The following is a 21,831-nucleotide window of genomic DNA, read 5'->3' on the forward strand; positions in this document are numbered from 1 at the left end:
ATAGTCACCAGAAAACACGCACTTTTCGTTAAATTTTGATTTCTCTTCGACAGTGATTCTTTAAATCAACAGAAATTGGGAAAATATGATGTTTCAAATATAGTCCGGCCGACCAAAATCAAGTTCTTCGGCGTGCTGGAGCTACCCTTATTTTGGATGACAATTTTGGGAGATTAATTATTACAATTATGGCTGTAAATAATACACATTGCTTTAGTATGAAATCTTCATTTTTGTAAAAGATTGATGTATTTCACAACATAAACTGTTTAATAGAGTACAACACCAATCAAGCTATTCATAGTAATTATACGTTGTTCAGAGTTATAAAGAGTGTTTTTTTCGTCAATTAATGTAAAAAAGATGATTCTTCCGGCCGTATACGATGACTCCCAAAACCCAACCACGGTTCGACTGCTGCAATTGCCAGCACAGACATTATCCAAATACAGAATGCCAAGAAAGGAAATGCTGTTACTCCGTACCTATTGGCAATAACAAATTATTCAAATCAATTTTGTCCCGAATAAACAGGTACAAAAATTGAAGTGACTAAAACTCAAAATTCGTCCGACTGAAATTCAGTAAATCACAACAAAACGTGACATATTCATATTTTATAAACTCTACTCATTCGAAGTCATCTGGATGTCATTAAATAGTAATTTTTTTCAGTATTTTGTTACGTTACCGTTACTTACTTCAACCTCGTGAATTTTTTGCTACTGATCACGTAAAATGTGATTCCCAAGAATTAGTTTACAAAAAAAACAAAAAACCGATCCATTTTTTGAAATTTGTGTGTTGAATAGCTTGTACGGGATATATTGGTAACTAGAAATTGTACAAGTTTTCAAGATACATATTTTACCGGCAAGACAACGCAATTGATGAACGATTCTTCTTTTACGTCACAAGTACCACTCATCCAAGTGAAAAAGTATAACACTGTTTTTATTTTCTAACTTTTTAAAGAGATTCATTTATGCCAAATACTTTTTTGTAGAAGGTAGTATGCTGTAGGTATGTAATATATATATTCTAGACCTTTGAACACAAAACAATGGTAGGTACATATTACATTTATTACGAAGTATAATTTGCCTGTCTGGAATGATGTAGCTCCTTCGATTTCCCTTGAAATGATTATCAAATTACGCAATGTAAACTCACTTATTATATTTGAAAATTAAATGTCTTCATAAAATTTTCGATTGTCTAATTTTTTTGTACCATAGATACACAAAATCATCATCTGTAGCACATTAGGTTCGATTGAGAGAGAATTTTGAAATGTTAACGCATGCGGAGAATTATCTAATCAGAATGTTTCAAAGGTGACAATGCCTTCAGAGTGTGTTAGAAATTTAAATTACTGAATTCTAACTAACGACTTCCCAAAAGCTGGGGAAGAAGTTGAATTTTCAACACATTACACGATATGTCACTGTAGTGTTCGGAAGGACACGCTAAGGCCGAATGTAGGGTGCAGAACTCTTACTTAAGGTTTCTCACCACCGCTATCTTCAGCTGAGATTATTCTCTTGTGAAATGGTGCATTGGTGCAAATGGTTATTGACATATTTTGAAAACTAACTTAAACCACATAGAACAGAAATGGATAATTGCGGTACTTAATTAGGCAGAAGCCGTCCTCTCGACTATATTATGTAAAATCAAACTCACCCGAAGATCCATGATATGAACATTCCTAGGCAAGCGAATGACAGAAAACTGTGACTAGCGACAGCTCGAAGGCTCAGTCGAGGATGAATGTGTATTTCTTCGCAAGATGAAAATCCAGCAACTGATTTTTTTGGCAAGCGCTTGACCACCGTTGGCGGTTGTAATAATCGCCTCGTCAAACGACCAATGATATCTCTTCTGTTGTAAGCGGCGTTCAGCTCCTGTTGATACTAGAAGTACATTACACTATTTACTTTGAATCGACAGACCACACTTCGTGTTAAGAGGAATGTAATTCTGTAGACACTGAATAAATTATATCCCTTAATCGATGGGAATGATTTTCTACATGCTCGTTTGCTCTTATTGAGAGGTATTCTCTCATAAGAAGCAAAGTCTTATATATAATAATTTTTATCACCTTTTTCCCAATTCTAACTAGCAGTATAGAATTTCAGAATATTTTAGCTTTTGCATCATTTTACGCCAATTGCGTACATTTTTTTCCGATGTATGTACCGTATTTTAACGCATCTCGGCAATTGTTGGTATTTTCGGCTTTCCGCACAACTATTAGTTTAAAGTTCGCGTTAGAACTGTGACGGACGTTTTTGTTCACTTGATTTGTCTGTGAACATCTACTCTCCACTCTATTTGCACTTCGAACATTCATTTTCTCAATTATTGCACGCACGAAACAGCTAATAAACAATTTTGTTTGTTCCAACTTCAGACCGATGATTTGAAAAAATTGAAGTACGAATTTTCGAATTTCGAGATTAGGCGCGCACGCGCAGTGCGCGAACATCGCATTGCGAGAATACTACAATTATCGGTCGATAACAAAATTTCCAGTTGATAATGCAAATCCCCTAAAAAGTCCCGAATATATGTCGAGTAAGGTTTTTGATGGTAAGGTCGCTTACCAAAAACCTCGACTTATATTCGGGTTAACACGACATGTTTAATATTGCTTATACACCAGATTCAATATACGTGGGGTTGCCTGCAATGAGCTTGCTTTTTAGTAAAAGCTACGTTTCTCAAAGCTCCAAATTTTTGCGTAATTATGAAGTTTTGTGAAATTAATTAGGCATATCGAAATCCTGTTAAAACTAGTTCGATCATTGATTTGGAAAATCCAGCCTTCTAAAAGCTGAATCGTTGCAGCTTAATTTAGACTGATTAATGTTTATCGGTAATGATTCCTTCCATAAATATTTTCGTCTTTGTGCTACAATACCTATGTTCAAAAGTTTGTAAGCTGCAGAAGTATAAAATCAGAGCCCATCATAGGTCCCTGTCATTAAACAGGTGAAAAAGAATTTTCAATCAAATTAGGGATAGTAATGAACATGATCCGTTCGAGTAGAGGTAGATTGACCCATGCATAAATATTTAATCTTACCTTCGTGTTGATGTAGTTACACAATTGAAAGAATAATCTGACCAGAAATGCACATTCGTGGGTTCTTACAGGTTGTAATTCAGGGTCTCCCATATACTCGATATATCTGCAATTTTGTCTCCGCTCTTGGATTTGCATATAAACGCCTGGTCTACTGGAGTCTAAACTCAAATCCATCTAAATAAAGGCGTTATAAGAGATTTGATAAATCACGTAAATAATATTTACATCATATTGTGAATTATCAATGTATTTCTTTTCGAAATAACGTGATTTTCACAATAAACGGAACTTGTTTGAAACAAACGAATTTGTAAAGTGAAGTGGAAACTCCTCAGAGCAAACTACACCAGTCCTTGGTGCTTGTTAATGAAAATTTCCATCCAATCACATTGTAATTAAGAAATATATGGGCAATATAAATATCAAGCTTCGTAAGCATTTTACCTGTGACTGATTGCAGATCGAAGTTGACAATATGCTATCACGATACTCTTGATCAGGTGCTATAGCAAGTTTGGGAATGTCTTCAGGTTTTATCTGTAATGTTGAAAATAATTAATACTGCACAGTAGGTATACACTTTTGTGGTAAAAGTAAGGACTCTCAACGTTCTAACGTTACAGGCATCATTACTTGAAATATGTCCATAAGCTGCTGTTGAGCGTTCGCAAGAAATCCTGGTACTCTTCGCCTTTCCTCCAAACTAATATCGTCGGATGAATAGTCATCCCCATAGAAAAATTCCCACACCATTAATATGAATCTTCTACTCGTTCTTCTTTTTTCTAAAGCATCTACTAAACTTGTTGCTGTTAAGTGTGCTTGTTTGATCGTACTTAAGAATTGAAGAACCTGTAATAGACGAAGAAACTATTTAATAAAATAAAACCTGACCAAATATATTCACCGGCAAATCATTGGTCCATCTATACACTTGCAATTTCCGCTTTGGTAAATTGGACAGTGCAACCAAAAGTAGAAAATTACAAATTAAAATGTACCTGAGAAACGGTAGCTGGTGAAAACATAGGCACGTATTGATAAGTGGGCCCTTCTAATTCTAGCATCTGTTGACGTATTGCTGTTGACCATTGGTTTGTTGAAACTTTTCCCCTGGTCAGTCTGGCGTCATCGATAGACGCTTCTACTTCAAATAACATTCTTGCTAATTTGGGCTGGGCAAGTACCTTGTTCAGAAAAAAGAAGGAATAAGAAAAGACTCTAGTTGGTATATATAAATATATAAAGCTCAGCGCAAGTCATAGAATCAGGAAAACATCCCATCTTCCGGTTCCCCGATTGACTAAAAGTCCCATGATTTCTATTATAAATGTCAGCAGTACCAAAGTACACCAAAAGATAATTATCTATGATATAGAATATTAATCTGGTGTATTTACATTGTAATAATAGATCATGGCAAAAAAAAGTGCACAAGTACGCAAGTCTAACAACATGCATCTGATATTCTGACTAACATTAAGTAAAATAGAATCGTATAAGTATATGCCAGCTGTAGGCTATTCTTCTTGTTTATAGAAGCAAATGTTTATAGAAATGATAAATCACCTTTGTCACTCTAAATAGCATTAGAGCATTCTTAGGGGCAACAAGATCCGTTCTCATAAAACGCGGTTGGAGCTGTTGATAGATTGCTGTGTATGCCAGGAGATTATTCGCAACAAAGGAAAGCCACCTCGTTTCATCAATAATTTTTCCTCTCTCTTCTTCTTGAACGTTTCTTTAAATAACACATTACATTACTCTGTGTTTACCAAGTTTTTCGCAGTATGTAAATTATAGTGACTCAAATGAGAGTGAAAATACAAAGCCAGCAATTATTATCTTGCATAGTATGATTTCAAATGAGGTTTACACCAAGGTGGGAATAAGTACTTAATGCAGCAGTTCTTATGCAGATAAGAGAAACTGTAGTTAGAAGAATAATGAAAGATCTTTGGAAAGCATGTCATGAATTTGAAAGCATGCGTTGAATTTTTAGAGGTTGAAGAATAATAGGAAGTAGTTAGGAGAATAATGAAAGATCTTTGGAAAGCATGTCATGAATTTAAAAGCATGTGCTGAATTTTTAGGGATTGAAGAACGGATCGATACGAAACAGACTTCAATACGAGAATACCATTTTTACACATTTAGTCCATTTATCGAGTATTCTGTATAAATATGCTGTTTCTGATGATTGATATCAAAACGTTTTTGAACTGCCTGGTTGAAACAGATTAGTACAAAATTGCATTGACGACTTGCAGGAAATGTTTTTTACATTTTCAGGGAGAATATCTTTACTGCTCAACAGGTAAAAACCTGATGTGAAATAACAATAAGTAAGTCATCGAGTCAGAATAAATAATAAGATTTGTCTACCAGATCTTGTATAAGAATATTCACAGAGTCACATAAACAACGTGTTCGCTGACTTTTCTGTAAATCTGATCAAGCAAGAAGCTTTATAAAAAAAAATACAAAAATTAGCTGCACCAAACCCAAAAGGGGTGCACTTAGTATTTTCACTCTCACTTGAGCCATTTCACAGATACTAATTGTAAGCAGTACATTTTATGGAGGTATGTATTGAGATTTGTTTTACCAACCGAACGCTGATGTAACTTGGGCCGGGAACATATCTCCATGGTTGGATGAAGCTCAGCCAAGCCTCGAGAATCAGTCTAAAAGAGCTGTCCAAAGGCCAATGATGAATCGCTTTGCGTAGGAATATGTATATTTTTCCTTGTACTGACGGAAGTATGACTCTGTAAATTTAATAATTACACACAGGTTACTCGATCGTCAAAATTGCTGTAACTACTGATTAAGCAATATGCATTGAAGCAACGTTCTTTAACATGGACAAAAATTGTATATGAGTTCATTGATACAGGAGATATGAGTTATTCGAGAAATCACCAGAAATGCGGGATCATTTCCACGGTCAAAACCAACAATGAAGTCAATTATAGACAAGTTCGTGATTTAAATGGCTGCAACGCTGTTCTACACATCAGTGAATTTTACGCCGAGGTAGAAATGGCATTAAAATCAACTAGTGGCCACAATTTTTTAACGTATAACATTCAATCAAATCGAATCACTTCTCATTAATGTATCAAATAGCTTGTGTCGACCAATATTTTGCTGCTATTCATTCAGAACCTCACTGAACTTATAATAAGCAAATCACGATTTTCAGTCACTTTGCATTACTTTGTACCTGATGGTAAGATGCATCACACAGCGAGATTAGACTCTTATCTGAACATGTCAATAATCGATTCTCAGGAGAAACTGCTCCGCTTCAGCAAGTTGTCACTGCAATTCATCGCTGGGTGCGACATGATTGAACTTGACTATGACCTGCCAGCTCTGCTGACTTCACAAGAACTGTAATATTGAGGCTTTTAAAAATGCACTCGCTGACTCCTTGTTCGATATAGAGTCTGATCAGTTCATGGATGGTAATTTTGTTACTGAATCTCTATACAAAATCGTACTGTCTATTTTGAATTGTCGTGCACCGTGAACAACTTGTTACTACAAATAAGAACATTGTGGATCCCAACTACACCTACTTTCGAAAAAGTTATGTAGATACACAGGCCGTCCTGCTTAGACTGATCAATAATACAGCAAAGGCGATAGATGAGCGCCGCGTTATGATTCTATTATTATTTGATCTTGGCAAAGCATTTAACAGCATTAGCTACTTTTTACTCCTAAATAAATTCAAATAGATTGGTTGGATGAACAATGTGGTCAAATGGTTTCACTCCTATCCTTTAGTTTGCACTCAAGCTGTTTTTGATTACTCTAGTATGTATTCCTCCTATTTACCGACCTACTCCAGAGTCCCCCAGGGGTCTCTTAGCCTTCTTCTGTTCTTAATTTTCACCGTTTGACAACACACCCTGTGTTCGATTTCCAAACCAGTTTCGGGTGTAGTTTCCTGTATCAAGCTAGCATTTTTGATATACTGGAGGACATGCTAAGTTCAGTTTAACATTACCTTTTCAATTCATCCATTGCACTTGTATCTCCAGTTGCACTGTTGGCAAATTCGTGTAAGGTTTTTATGAATCCTCGTACCAACCGAATGTGTTCACCAGAATGAATACTGTGCTGAAATATAGATCAGAAAAAAAGATATGCCTGAGTCGAAATTTTAACGCATAATTAATAATATCGAAGTCGCCTCTCAAGTTACTAACTCAACTGGTCATAAGAGCATCAATCATTCAACATTTTTTCAAAAATAAGTGCTAATTTCTCAAAGTAGATAAAATCATTATTTCAGTATTATTATACAGCACTATTTTTTATTGCTAAAATGAGAAATATAAATTTATTTAGATGTTTCTGATTCGGATCATACAGGATTGTACATACATTGATCGTAATGATTTAAAAGATGACTTACCCTATAAGGTATCGTGCCTGGAATATGTGTGGCATGATAGTGCGACATCTCTTGTTCTTCGGTATATTCCAACCAAAAATCCAGAAATACTTGAACAACTGTTTCGCTTCTCCATACTTGTGGCAAACATTGTTGCTGCGGTACTCCCGCCATTGGACTTGTGAGTCCTGGTGATAATATAGATGTTCTTAAAAGTCTTGGAGTCTGCAGCCTGTAAAATTAACTACCACAAGTGACCAACTTACGCATACATAAACACTACTCTTAAGCAAAGTTATTTTTTTCAAAGAATTTCATTTTACATTACCACCGACCGCTTAACTACATACCTTTTAGAGTCCGGAGATTGCATCAATTTTCTTGGTGGAGTTTTAACGTATGGTCCAATAATTGGTTGGACAGGTGAATTATCTCTGGGTAGAAAATGGTCAAGATATGTATGCGCGAGTTGTACATATATTGTCTCCCAATTCGCCCATACGTTATCTTCTTGATGAAGTTGGAGCCATGGATTGGTCAAGTGATGAGCAAAATAAAAGATATAATACTCGAAGGGATATGTGATTCTTAAGGAGATAAATATAATTTTCGGAAAAAAAGGCCTCTGCATTAATAATAAGTTACAGTAACTAAAATCACCATCATATTTGTAAAAGGATACTCATGAACAAAGCACTGGGAAGACGCGTAGCTTGGTCGACTCTTATTTTATCGGAATAAAATGGTGGAATTACACCATCCTCTAACATTAGCCGTATCTTTGACTGTAAAAAAAGTGAAGGAAACAGATTATAAAATACAACAACTTCTGACACGATGGAAGAATGCTTGATTCTTATGAAATACGTTAGTCATATTTTACGAATTCATCTCCTAGAAAGTCATTCTAAAGTCGCGAATTGGTGATTTTCGATTTAATGTCTCGTTATAATAACGGTACTAACATAAATTCCATTCATTATCACAAGCATGAATGTATTGATATAATACTCAGGTGTTTGTTCATAAATGTGGCTTCATAAATATTTCAAAGTAACATTAAGATGAAGAAATGTTGGATTATTGTAACGTGCGTCTTGGAAATCTTTTTCACTACCAAAATGTATGGCCCATGATTTAATGCATACTTCAATTAAACAGAAGTAATGAAAATCGATCACGCTGAGGAAAATTTGAGAATTGACTTGACATGAAATGCGTCTTATGTGTTCATCATTTTCTCTTAATTATTCAGATCGGCTATTTACTGTGAAACACATATACTAATCTGGATCTGTCACCTCCACCCAAACTACAGTAAGTCTTTCACTTTAAAGCTGAGTAACAACATCTGGTCTGCATTCAGTCTAAACAACTGATCAAAGGCTAATCTGTAGACAAATCGCCAAGAAATTGCAGTGGGAAACAATGTGTGAATTGCGCTGTTGATATTCGCGTGGTAGAGTAGAATGAACGTGAGCCATGGCCATAACATATAACACAAAATTGATCTCGGGCCCAACAAAGTCAAGTTTCACTCTGATTCTAACTTTGTGAAGGCAACAGATTCCAGAAGTATAGTCTTCAAATCATGTGTGAGCTTTGGTTTGACGTAGCACCAAAGTACTAGAATTTGAAAAACTCTAATGACATAAGGTGAGCTGAACTTGTTCAAAACTATACTGTGTATCTTTAGCGTCACTCAGATTGTCACTTTGCTGTGCACGTTTGAAATACATACCGGTAAATACGAAAGAGGAAACTTGTACTTCAAATAACAGTCCGGCAGGAGTTTATAGCACAGAGAGAACATTGGACCTTGTGGACCCAAAAATGCACACAGCATTTCATATTCTGGTTGATGTCTCTTTAAATTGATTGAATGCAGCCCCCATCCTACATTGTCTGTGACACCAAACAACGAATCGACTAGCATGGGAAAAACATGTTGGAGATCTGTCGTACTGGATTCATCTATCAGTACAGCAATTTCTCTGCACCTCTGGACAAGTGGCAGATTCAAATATGTTTGCAATCGGACCTGTAAATTAAATAGACAATATTTAGTAAAATCTGAAGTAGTTTTTCATTTAAATACATTATTCAAAGAGATATTCAAGTCAAGAATAGCAAGTTGTGGACTAATTGAACTGCTGCAACCTAAGTTGGACGAGCACGATATCAAATGATTATAAATTTTTGTTGTTAAAGGGGCATATTGAGATAGTGAAAAGGAGCATATTGTGATAATGAAAAATAATAAAGATTCACCAAAATTTCAGTAAGGAAAATTAGATAGAGGTTAATCAGCGTGATTTGAGAAGTGTTCGATGAACACTTAAATATTGGTTTGGTACATTACCATTATGAAATCTGCTGGCGCAGCCATTTTTCAGTATTTGACAAAACGTGTATTAATTTAAATTAAGTTTAATTATAAAAGTTTCAAGAAGACTCGTCCATAACACGCGCCAGACACATTTCCGTGAAATTCCTAGTTTGCAGGGCGACGATTTGTGCAGCTCACGCATGAGATTGACCAATTGCACTAAAGGTTTGAAGCGAAACCGCTATGTATTACGCTGCATTTTCACGTGCAGCGAATAGCTGAATGTAGCATGCTCTGATTGGTCAATTCACCAAAACAACAAATGTGAGAATCTTGTAACCAGACGAACCAGACCCACCATCAAAGCATTCTAAGCATCGAAATTCCCTAGGACAGAGGCAGAGCTACCAACGAATTTGGGAGCGCAAGAGAGATAAAAGATTGTTAGCAGCACCGGAAGTCAATATTGGAACGCACCCTTTGCTCGGACCAAAAACAAGTTAGCCGGAAAAATAGGGCGTTTATGCATTTTTTTTTACCGTACACACAACCTAACCTAAATCCAACCTAACCTAATCCAACCTAACCTGAGCAATTTCAACAGTTTGTCGAACTGTGTTTATATTTATCAGACTGTTATTTATGATAACTTGGAGGAAAGAAAGGATTACGAATATCTAGCAACAGTGACTGGAATTTTTGTTGAATTACCCTGATCAACTTGAATATATCGTATCTCTAGATACTCAAAGTGAAGTCTTTGAAAAATGAATCAATTCGAGGAGCCAATGGATGTAGATACCAGCGTATCTTTTACTGAGATTGATAAATCTCTGGACTCAAAATCATTTATAAGTGACTTGAGCGATGCCAAACTTAGTACTGAAGATAATGTTTCAACTCAGGTAATATATATTAATTAGATTTCTGCACGGTTGCTTTTCCCACTACAGAGTAAACCCATATGGGTCACTCCGAGCATTACTACACTTCAGATACTAGCGTGTCCTATATTTTTTGCTAACAATAAGATTAGACCAAGTTTAGTCTCTGCTACATTATTGCTGCAGCTTTTGTGAAATATCATATTTTATTGTGATTTAAGACCGCTACACACATGTCAGGTAACAACCACACTGTTGGTGGTCCGCATCGTCAAGCCATTAATTCATGATCTGTATATAATGGACATATGGTCAGGTCACTCTTATTAATCATCATGGGGATAGATATTTAGGTTGAATGTTGTGAGTTCGCTTTATACTGCGTGCAAACGCAGCAAAATTTTTGGTTTACGATTCAGGCATAAAAAAATCATTTAGGCATATACCATGTAAACATCTCGTAAACCGTTACCAGTGAATTAGAAAGACTGTCTGAATTAAGATTCGACAAATCGGAGAAAATCTTTGGCGATGTTTGTGCAGACGAATGAAACAATCCTACTATATAACGAAAATGAATCTGAGCAAATTCTAATAACACAAGCTAAGCTATCAATCATGCAAAAGGTTTTACAATACAAAATTCAATGTGATCAAACTCAGACATTTTGATTCAACTTTAATGGTTTCAAGCTCATTTTGTCTGCTCTCCAGATACACACAAATTGTCTGAAACACAATCGAAATGTCTCGCACGATAGTATAGCTTCAATGCACGTATATAATTATTGATGACACTTCATGTTACCTTACTTTCACAAATCTAGTTTTACTCATCCTGGAATTGACTATTTGTTACATTTTTTCAGTCAGCGACCTCTATTCTCATAATATAAACAAAGTTAGTTTGACGCCTATGGAGGTATTGTTTGTAGTATCTATTTTTCATACATTACAAGTAATTTTCGTAAACAGGCGGTATTGTCTTTTACATGAAAATTATACATTGAACAAATCATATAATATATGACAATACTATTGTAGGAAACACCTCCCGACGTAAAAGACGGTGTGATCACAACTGGTACAGATATACTCAGTACAGAAGAACAACTAAAAATGGAAAAACGTGCTAAACGGTTTGGGCTTATTGAGGAAATAAAAAGCTCACCGGAATTTCAAGAACCAGAATTGTACAACAGGTAATACTTCAACCTCTATCGTTTCATCTGTTACTATTCGACTATCATTATTTAAGCTGAACAGTGCGCTATGTTATTTGAGCAGATATACAAGTATATGGCTGAAAAAGTGGTCAATTTTGGGAATTTATATCTCGACAACCATTTATTTAATTTGATTAGAAATTGTTTCATTTGAATGAATTTGAAAAGGCATTGTTATTGAAGATAAAATTTTGCTTGGTTACATGCAATGAACTGCTCGCGATATCTTGAAAACAGCTAAACCGATTTACTTCAAATTTGGAGACAATAATCTTGAATACTTCATCCTCTGTGCCACTTTACGTTTTTTTTGTTTATTCTTTCTATAATATGCTGACCATTTCAAATCGACTTTTTTATCATTTGACAAAAAAATATGATGATTTCAAAAAACAATGTTATTGCGGTAAAGATGGTGAACTATCCAAGAATACTCTCACCAAGTCTGAAGTAAATTAGTTCAGCCAACTGGGAGGTATCGTGGACACTGCAAAACATGTCACTGTGCAAAGTGGTATCATTGTTGTCACTACCAATGCTACCTATTAATTGATTGTAATAGAGAAAATATGTAAATAAAGCTTAATCTACTTACTTCTCATCAAAATATACTTCATTGGAATTGAATAATAGGTCTCAACCTAAATTTGACCCACTTTTTCAGTTGAATACTTATACATATAATCTCTTGAGACTGTACTTTCTGTAGTCCTTGGGAACATTAATTACTTATAAAGAAAGCACGGTTTTCGAACCAGTTGTTCAAATATACACAATCTCAATTTCACAACATTTACACACATACACCGTGAAAACAGTTAATAATGCTATTAGGAAATAAAATTTGGTTTATATTGTCAAGCTGTATCATATTTTTGCAAAATTACAAAAAATTGTTGAAAACGGCTTGTTAGTAAATTTCCAGCCTTTGCTATTCCCTTAATCAAGATCTCTATGCCATGTTTTCAGCCTGGGTATAACAGAAGAAAATGATGCTGTAAAAAATCTTAGACTAAATGTATTGCACATGCGTGGAACTGAAGAAATGAGCACTACAGATGTGTTCAAATATTTTGAAGATTTTACTCCAGCGTCAATAGAATGGATTAATGATGTATCTTGTAAGTAATATTGTTGCAGTTGTCTTTGTATTTGACAATTATGAGAAACGAAAAGACGTCATGAGAAGTTTTTAAATGTGTTGGCGTTGATCTTCTTTCATTCGCAATTTCTATGATTTTTAGGCAATGTCGTATGGCTAGATAACTTGACTGCTGCGAGAGCGTTATTAGGACTTTCAAAGAAAATCAGAGGCCTTGGTGAAACGATTCAGGTTAAAAAAAATTCAGCTTCCAATACACCAAGTAGTAATGATGATAGCAATGTTGCAAATGAAGAATACGTCATAGAAGTACCCGAAGATAATACCAGTGACGAAATGGAAGTGAAAAAAATGGAGAACTCGATACACATCAAAGATATAAACTGTCCGCTACCGCCTGGACTTTGGAGAAAAGGTATCGACTGTCCGAAATCTAAATGTATTCTTTTACGATTTGCCACACGAGCAGACAAAAAACAACCAAAAGCTGAAAAAATGAGCGACTATTATAAGAAGTATGGAAATCCTAACTTTGGAGGTAAGATTTCTACATATTTATTTATGTGTCAATATTTATCATTGGAACGCTTGTTCACCAGTATTTAAAATTTATACCGTCAGATTGAATTTTGCTATGATAAATTAAAAATCTCTAAATAAACCTCGATGCTCACAGTTTACATGTTCACTTGCATTGTGCCGTCTTGTGCATGAATCTTTCTCATTTTCACAGATTCACGTTTGACTTTGCTTCGAATAACTTGATTTATATAATTTAATCTACGTTATCAATAATACATTATAATACTATAAAATGATTGATTAAGCGTAAGATAGTGATTCAAATTGTTCCGGAAAAGATTTCAGTAATTGAAATGCTGAGTTTTTTTCAGGTATTAAAGGAATTTTAACAGAATCACGTAAACGTATGTATAAAGAACTCAAACACGGAAGAAAACCACCGAAACGAGAAAGCTCCATCAATAAAGAAATAGACCAAAACAATACCAAAAATCCCTGGGGATCTTTATCTCAAACCTGGGGTATCAACGATTTTACTGAAGAAGATTGTATTGCTAAAAATATAACGAAAGACCAGAGCAACAGCGTAAAAGAACGACTAGGGTTGAAACCAGTATCAAAAGAGGTACATCCTCATTCGGAAGAATCAGAAAGCAGTTCTCAAGCTGAGAGTGATGAGGAATGGTGTAAAAGAAGTAAAGTAATGAGAATGCGAATGCATGCCGACGACGAAGAGGAAAAAGTTCAAAAACGCCGACTGCAATTGAAACATCAGGTATAAATTATATTCTGCATCTCAACTAAATAAAATCGTACTACTAGATAATGAGTTTGATGTTAGTGTAACAAACAAAAGCCATAACCATATTTAGGCTAATGCTAAACTCTGTAGAATAGAGACTCTTAAGTTCAACATCAAGGAAACGTGTGCAAAAATAGTAAGTTAGAATACAAGTGCGCGAATTACGTGATTCTAGCATAAGTGTAGTTTGTCGGCCATGCGAAGCGAGGGTGACAAATACACGAGTGCAAGGGACATGTACACGCCTGCGTATCGTACACTATTTTTTGTATACCTGCAATGGGAAGTTCGACTCAAGAAAATTCAAAGCATGGTAGTCTAACCTGAACGTAGGCGTGCTGCTGCCACACAGTGGACATGATCGTAGTCATAACTCATCACGTCCGATGGCACAAATTAAGGTCTGAAAACTGTATCGTAATGAACATTACCCACATTACCTGACAGTTTTCAAGATAACCCAACGATTTTTGAAGTATGGGGGAATCGGGCATTTCATATGTACTTTTCGTTGTGCAAAGTCGAACTTGCCATGCAGATGTTACAAAAATTAATGCTGAAAAGCATTCTCAACTCTCACCGCCTCTCAACACGTAACATGTACATGTATTGCAGGCAGCAAAAATTTCGACATCCAGAACTGATGACCTTCGATCCAGATTGCGCAATTCTCGAAACCAACCTGATCTTTTCCATGGCGCAATTCAGGTTGTAGTTACTAATAACCAAATTGTACCAGATTCTTTGAAGAAAAGTAGATCTGAGGTAAGTGAAGATGAATCGAGTGCAAGGTTTCAGTATTGTATCGAGATATTGTTATAGAGGGAAAAAGTTGCGCCACATAACGGTCAGTCTATAATGAATCCATATCTTCCATTTCCATAATCATTTACTAAAGATCGCTAAGAAACTGTGGTACAGAATTTTTCTGCCATAACCAATTCACCTTGCGTTATAAATACAAATGGGGGTTTATTGGTGCAGGAGAATAATATTAGCTCTGCAAGCTACATAGCTTTTTACGTGTTTCAATATAATACCCTTTATCGGTGTGATAAACATTACTGTAACACTTGTTGACAAAAGTGAGAACGTATGCGAGTCAAATACCTGTGACTAGCTTAAATATTTTTCAATAAGACTGATTGATTCATATTTAAGCAGAGAAAAAAAGACTGTTTTTCTTATGCACAAAATTTATCTACTTGAAGGATGAATGTGTAGAAGAAGAGGTACAGGAAGAGGAAGAGGAAGAGGAAGAAGGTGAAATTGTTGATACACCTGAAGAAGCAGTTGCTGTACAAGATGAAAGTCCCAACGACACAGATGATGACCAAGAAAGTGACGAATCAGAAAGAAGTGAGAAGGAAGTCCAGGGTCCCCGCGGAAGTGTGATTAAAGTGGTTCAACACAAACCTCGTGTCGCCTCTACTGTTTGGGCAAGACTAAATAATAAGAAAACTGAATACCGTGAGGAACCCAAGCAAAGGTCAGTTGACATCTTTAGTTAATTCATGGTTAATAGTGGCAATGAATTTGAAGTTTTTTACTTTACAAAAGTTCAACTCTGTATTTCGATTAGAAATTATGTCAATACGTTTTTTCTCATTTCTATGACATTGCTTTTTGGGGTTTATTACCTTCACTTCAAGTCTCATAGACATTAGCAAGATCTGAAATTTACAAGTCTCAAAGCTATGCTGGAAGTATTGTTTGTAAGAAATTTAAGAGGCCCCTTATGCAACTTTTCATAACTGCAGAGCAATGAACTTCAAGGGATGTGAAAGTCGTAATTTATAGTGGTCCGTAACATATTCAAAGGTTTTGAGAAAGATGGGAAATGTCCTGGTTTAATTTTGGCCTTTTGGTTGAATACTCGTGAAATAACCCAATGAAGTGATTTTAATAATATTTAAAAGAAATGTCTATGCAAAACAGTAATTTATCACAGTAGTAATAAACTTTTTTGAGCATTGTGATATGAAATAATTTCTTCTGTTCAAGACGTCCCACAACGGGGGACTTGAGAGACACATTGCGAGGTGATTTACGCTCGAGGCTTGGAAAACAAACAAGAGGACGATCCCCTCTTAGAATAGAAGTGAAAAATGACAAATATGCCAGTGACAGTGATTCTGAGTGACTGATTATCCCATGAATGGTAAAGTTGCGACTAGTTGTTAGTTAGGTTTTGTAAAACTGATCAAAAATTGGCGCCGGAGAGAGAATTATGATTAACAAACAATTAAGTATATCCATGCGTAACGGTTTATGGGCAAATCTATCATACCTTTTAATTTTCATTAGTTGAAACAGATTATGTCTGTATGCAGACCTGTTAAGCGTCGTGTCTGACTAGAAAGTAAATGCTCCTCTGCGTTCAGTAATCGAAAAGAAAACACTCGACACTAAACATCTGTCATACTAACATAAACTTGGACTTTGCTTTTCAATATTTCGTGAAGTTTTGATCTGTATAGCTCGATCGAGAACTCAATTTGTTATTAATACTGAGTTTGGATAAAAAGCTTTTAGCTGTGAATGCATTTTGGTTCTATTAATAGTTTTCAAGTATCCAAAATTGCCAGATAACTATTGACTTGGAACTAGGAAAGTTTTACTCGCCTATTTCCTGTAGCCTCAGACTTAGACCAGGTTCGCAGATGACCTTTATCGTGTTTTTGCTAATTTGAAAAATTATTAGAAGCCATAAATTGAACTCCATCAATTTCAGTAGCCTTGAAAGTTGAAAGTTTTGGAGATTTGCCAATATGCTTTTCGTGTGGTGAATAACTACAAAGAATAAAAAACAAACATGGTGGTATTCTGCGCTGTTAAGTACATTTCCTTTCAACTGGATATAAAACTCCAAGGTCCGTCAAACACTACCTGATATGCTTAGTCGAATTTCGGTATGTCATGACCATAAGTAAAAAAATAAAGGTTTTTTAGAGTTAATCTGTCTATGTCTTATTCGCTCTATTTTACAACAAATGAGTTGTTGAGGCAGGTACGTATGTTTATTAGTTAGAGGCAAATTCAATTGAATTATTGAAGTGAAATGTTACTTATTTGATTCAATTAAAAATACTTGAGCTGAAACAATTGTTCTAACTGAATATAATATATTTAGTAGATTTAACGAATCCCTTTTCTGTGTTTAACTACTTGTTCTCAACAGTCGACAATTTAATAAATATTTTCGTGAAATTTCATTGCTATTAGTCATTAGAACAAACAGCCAAACAGGTTCATTTACGGAAATATTTATTGAATGTTCGTCAGTGACTCTACGTTAAATAGCTAGGTGAATTCATTTTATAAATCTTGTATGAAAATCACACAGTATGCATGAACATCACAGTATATTATCGGGAATTTTAAAAGGAAAATAAAGAGCCAACAATGTGTACACTTACAATTAGAGAGGTTGCAATGACGTCACTCCACAGTAACTGTGTAGTATCTTGAACGGAATTTCCGGGTCACTAGAGTTTCACAACTTCGATGCTTATGCACCGAGTGAAACTTGCATCCATTTTTCCAGCAGGCTTCAGAGTACTCTGAATTGTATTTTTTCAGTTAATGAAATCAGAAGTTTGCTGATATAGTTACTTTTAATACTACTATTACTATTTATTTTGTTGCTCATGCCTGCCTCTTTCAAACGTTGATACGAAACTTCATGAAACTAAACTTGAAGCAAAACAAAGTGCAGTGAATTAATTTTTTGATATAGTATGGGGCTTTCTTGAAATTGCTGTAGCATCACCAATGTAACGAACTTCGCGACATTATTTTACGTTTTTCAGGTCTTATATTATGAGAGAACAAAAAAAAAATGTTAAAAGTTTCAGAGGACAAAGTTCCATTAGATAAACTCAAACATTTTTTTAAATAATATTTTAATAAAATTGGTGATCTTACTAGAGAACTGACCTTGCTGAGTGTACATATGTGATGCGTTTAGTGAATCTGATAAAGCCCTTTTAATTTTTAGGTAATATTATAATTATAATATGTATTACATTTAATTATATCATATTTTATCAACAATTTACATCGTAAACAAATGGATGTACATATTTTTGGAAATAATTTTTCCAAAACACGTATTCAAACAAATTGTAAATAATGTAACCAATTGTTCAGATACTGAAACAATAAATTAAATTTTTTCTAAGCTGAAATTAATCACGTCAATGAATTTCAACCCACGTGTCACTTGCGAAAAAAATTAAAACATTGAAGACTTGCTAAAAGCAATTAATTGATGTGTCAGCAACTAATTATATCCTTTTTCACAGTTTGTGTGTTTTAATTGTTTTTAGATGGCTGTTTAGTTATAATAGATTCGTTCTTTGCACTCTCACTTTCGGAATTCTATCACTTTTGTACATCTGATTGTTGTATCACTGAAAAAAGAATGTTTACCAAATCAAGATCATAAAGTTCAATAGTTGTGATTATTTCTTGCTATTTTTTGCAGAAAACCTAAGAACATTCTTTATTTTACACTTGGTTTTATGCAGGTAATTGTTGAAAATAAATTTTAAAAATCGAGGTGTTATAAATTTGTCATAAAGTTGATTCAATGATTTAAAATATGATTGCAGGTTGTTTTCTACATGTCGAATAGTTTCTGAAACAAAGTGGTTTAAAAAGGGACACACACATTTTTTACTACGTTTTTCTGAAATTGATGACACAAAAAATTTAGCAAAATGCTACAAATGGGCAAAAAACAATTCCAATTTAACAAAGACCAAAGGGTGGCCAAGTTGCAGCAGATAGCCGCGCACTTATAAATTTCGTTTTTATGTGATCGGAGTAAAATACCATCCTCCGAGTCAAAAAATTCAAGCTGGAAATCTCTAGCGTAAAATAGATATTTTGTTAATGTAGGATAGAAAAACAATTAATGACTTACGTCATTTCGAATAATTTTATTTGAAACCCTTCGGGGTAATTTCCATTGAGCGCATCAAGTGAAGATTATGAAATTAATAAAGTAAATATACCAAGAACGTGTTTTAAAGACAAGACTAATTATCAATATTTAAGAGGTGAAATCTTTTTCTCTATCTTTAATCTATTCCGTTAATTTGAGGAAATATGAATGAACAAATTATCGTATTCAATCGATATTGTCAATCATGTAGATGAGCAAATTAAGATAAAAATTCAACGCATAAACGGTATTCTTGAAATCAGTTTAGTTCAAATTATTCGAGAAATTAATACCGTAGACTAAATAAAGTCATGACAGATAATGTAATCTTTTCATTAACTCAGAAAGTTATTCAAATTCAGGGCTTCATTAAATTATATTCATATCAGTGATTTCTAAGGGTCGGATATTATTAGTTTGAAATTTTGAAAAACGATTGACGTATCCATAAAGAATTATTCTACGACGATAACTTAAATATCATACCAGGCTGCAAATTACATAGCTACGCACCGAAAGCTTTGTCCGAACATATAACCATTTGGGTATTCCAAATATGATTTTTTTGCTAAATCTTTAAACATGTTTTTCTTGCGGTATACATGACGATGAGAGTACATTATGATGGATGTAAGAAAATACTAAATCCCAAATAATTGGCCAATAAAGCCTGTTTATATTAGCACAATAATACTTTGAATGGTAATTCAAATACATGTATCTTACATTGATAACAATAATTTGAAAAAATGATTGTGTAATGAATGTAAAAGCCCTGTTATTGATTACAGGGAGTATGAATAATCAGACACTTAAGCTACATTCATAGACTCTTACTAAATTTCCTCCTCTGCAAATGTGATAGGAGTATCTATCTGAATTTTTGTTAGCCCTAATATCAGGCTTCGAAGATATGATCCGTTATTTGTTAAATCTAATGTACAGCGACAATGCCTACTCTTAATGTTTTGCTCGTATAACCCAAGATATATTATACGGGTGATTCTGTGTGATCATATTTAATTTTGCCAATTTCATTTTATTTCACAGTACGCGATATTATTTTCAACTTTTATCGTTGTCACAATATTATGTTATTACAGACCAATTATACAGATAGAAGAAACATGAAAACCTGTATATACTGTCAGTTGCAACTGGAATATACTCTTACTATATTTCTTTGAAATATTACGTTTAACGTTACATGGAACGAGTCACTTCATTAAGTATCTTCAAATCTCACATGGTGATTGAAAACTTTACTGACAAATGAAATGCATCCATTTCAATAACGTACCTAATGAACAGTAACTGAGTTAATTGTAACTGATAGCATAAGTTTTTCACTTTGCTCGCACTGTCAATGAAATTTATCGATATATCAGATAAATTTTTTGGTATATTTTTAGTTCTGCGACTACAATAGGTTCGAAATTTTTAGTTTTGATTACCCTATACTTCGAAAAAATCTCAGGGTTATCACTCGACAGTTATCGACAAATTCATTAGGCGAAATTAAGTATGTATAAAAATCTATAAATATTAATGAATATTGTTTAAGATAGATACTACTGCAATACAAAAAAGACCAAATTGAAAATGATTTGTAGGGTTAAAAGTTATATATATAGAAGTTATATGTATACCTCATGTTTTAGCTTCAATTTCAAACCCTCGCAAGCGGTTTTCTTAAAATCACAGGGATTTATTTCAATGGATGACCTCGTGATAACTTTCAGAAGTTTTTTTTTAGAGAAAATGTAACGAGTAATTCATTACTCTTCGGAAAGATTTGTTACAAGGTGACCATGTATATGTTTGCAACAAAATTTTTTAGCTTTTTGGGGTTTACTTGTATCTAAAACCCTGTTGTTTTATGACCCTTTTCCTAATAGACGAAAGCAAAAAACTGCAATATTTTTCTACTGATGTTGAATTTTGTTTGCATAGTTTTTGTTATTATTATACATAACTGTTCAAATAATGAATGAAATATATACTGTTGAAATTCTGAACATACAATTTTAATGTTACAAATATTTTGATAGGATGCGGAATTACTTGTATGCGTCACTGATTTCTTTCGTTATATCAAAGACAATAAACCGTTTCACAATAAAATTTAAGAAATTAGTCTTTCATCATGTTTCTCTATAATCACGATTTACATTCTCTAAATGTGCCAGAATTTCCGTGAATTTTTAAAAATTTCTCAGCTCCGAGGTATTCCTAGTTTTCCAGATCTATGGCCACCACGCAGCCACGATTTCTCACATTTCTTTGAACTATATTACCATTCGCAAATTCTAAGACATGGTCACGTTACAACTGTGTCGATTTTAAACGAATCACCATTAATAGTACTTTATGAAAAGCATATTACAGCCGAAGTCATAAATGATATTATATTCTACATAGTCGTGAACTCGCATCCTTCGGTAAATTTTAGGTGAAATCAATTTACATAATACAATTAATTACGGAGAATATTATGAGGCACTGTA

General features: G+C 34.3%; 2 protein-coding genes across 2 annotated transcripts; one reads left to right on the forward strand and one right to left on the reverse strand.

The window, feature by feature from the left end:
• Positions 1 to 140: 140 nt before the first annotated feature.
• LOC124407315 (sphingomyelin phosphodiesterase 4) lies at positions 141 to 10,027 on the reverse strand. The gene is made up of 14 exons (XM_046883343.1): positions 9,871 to 10,027; positions 9,250 to 9,549; positions 8,191 to 8,293; positions 7,859 to 8,087; positions 7,530 to 7,740; positions 7,119 to 7,231; positions 5,710 to 5,868; positions 4,667 to 4,838; positions 4,099 to 4,284; positions 3,731 to 3,949; positions 3,542 to 3,634; positions 3,095 to 3,271; positions 1,687 to 1,916; positions 141 to 485 (listed from the first exon to the last, which is right to left on the reverse strand). Exons 1-14 carry the CDS (start codon positions 9,895 to 9,897, stop codon positions 350 to 352), a joined length of 2,355 nt encoding a protein of 784 aa, XP_046739299.1. The 5' UTR covers positions 9,898 to 10,027; the 3' UTR covers positions 141 to 349.
• Positions 10,028 to 10,380: 353 nt separating this feature from the next.
• Positions 10,381 to 17,302, forward strand: LOC124407316 (nuclear cap-binding protein subunit 3-like). The gene is made up of 8 exons (XM_046883344.1): positions 10,381 to 10,742; positions 11,766 to 11,923; positions 12,917 to 13,068; positions 13,192 to 13,587; positions 13,943 to 14,346; positions 14,989 to 15,138; positions 15,585 to 15,862; positions 16,378 to 17,302. Exons 1-8 carry the CDS (start codon positions 10,605 to 10,607, stop codon positions 16,514 to 16,516), a joined length of 1,815 nt encoding a protein of 604 aa, XP_046739300.1. The 5' UTR covers positions 10,381 to 10,604; the 3' UTR covers positions 16,517 to 17,302.
• The last annotated feature ends 4,529 nt before the right edge of the window (positions 17,303 to 21,831 follow it).

This window comes from Diprion similis, chromosome 6 (assembly GCF_021155765.1).
Source record: "Diprion similis isolate iyDipSimi1 chromosome 6, iyDipSimi1.1, whole genome shotgun sequence".
Lineage (NCBI taxonomy): Eukaryota > Metazoa > Arthropoda > Insecta > Hymenoptera > Diprionidae > Diprion > Diprion similis.

Coding starts and splice junctions, on each gene's coding strand:
- LOC124407315 (XM_046883343.1), bottom strand. CDS start 9,897: ATGGCTGCGCCAGCAGATTTCATAATG. Junction 8,294..9,249: donor TTCCTCTTTCGTATTTACCG/GTATGTATTTCA, acceptor CTTTTTTTACAG/TCAAAGATACGGCTAATGTT. Junction 7,232..7,529: donor CAGGCACGATACCTTATAGG/GTAAGTCATCTT, acceptor TCTATATTTCAG/CACAGTATTCATTCTGGTGA.
- LOC124407316 (XM_046883344.1), top strand. CDS start 10,605: ATGAATCAATTCGAGGAGCCAATGGATGTAGATACCAGCGTATCTTTT. Junction 14,347..14,988: donor GACTGCAATTGAAACATCAG/GTATAAATTATA, acceptor CATGTATTGCAG/GCAGCAAAAATTTCGACATC. Junction 15,139..15,584: donor TGAAGAAAAGTAGATCTGAG/GTAAGTGAAGAT, acceptor ATCTACTTGAAG/GATGAATGTGTAGAAGAAGA.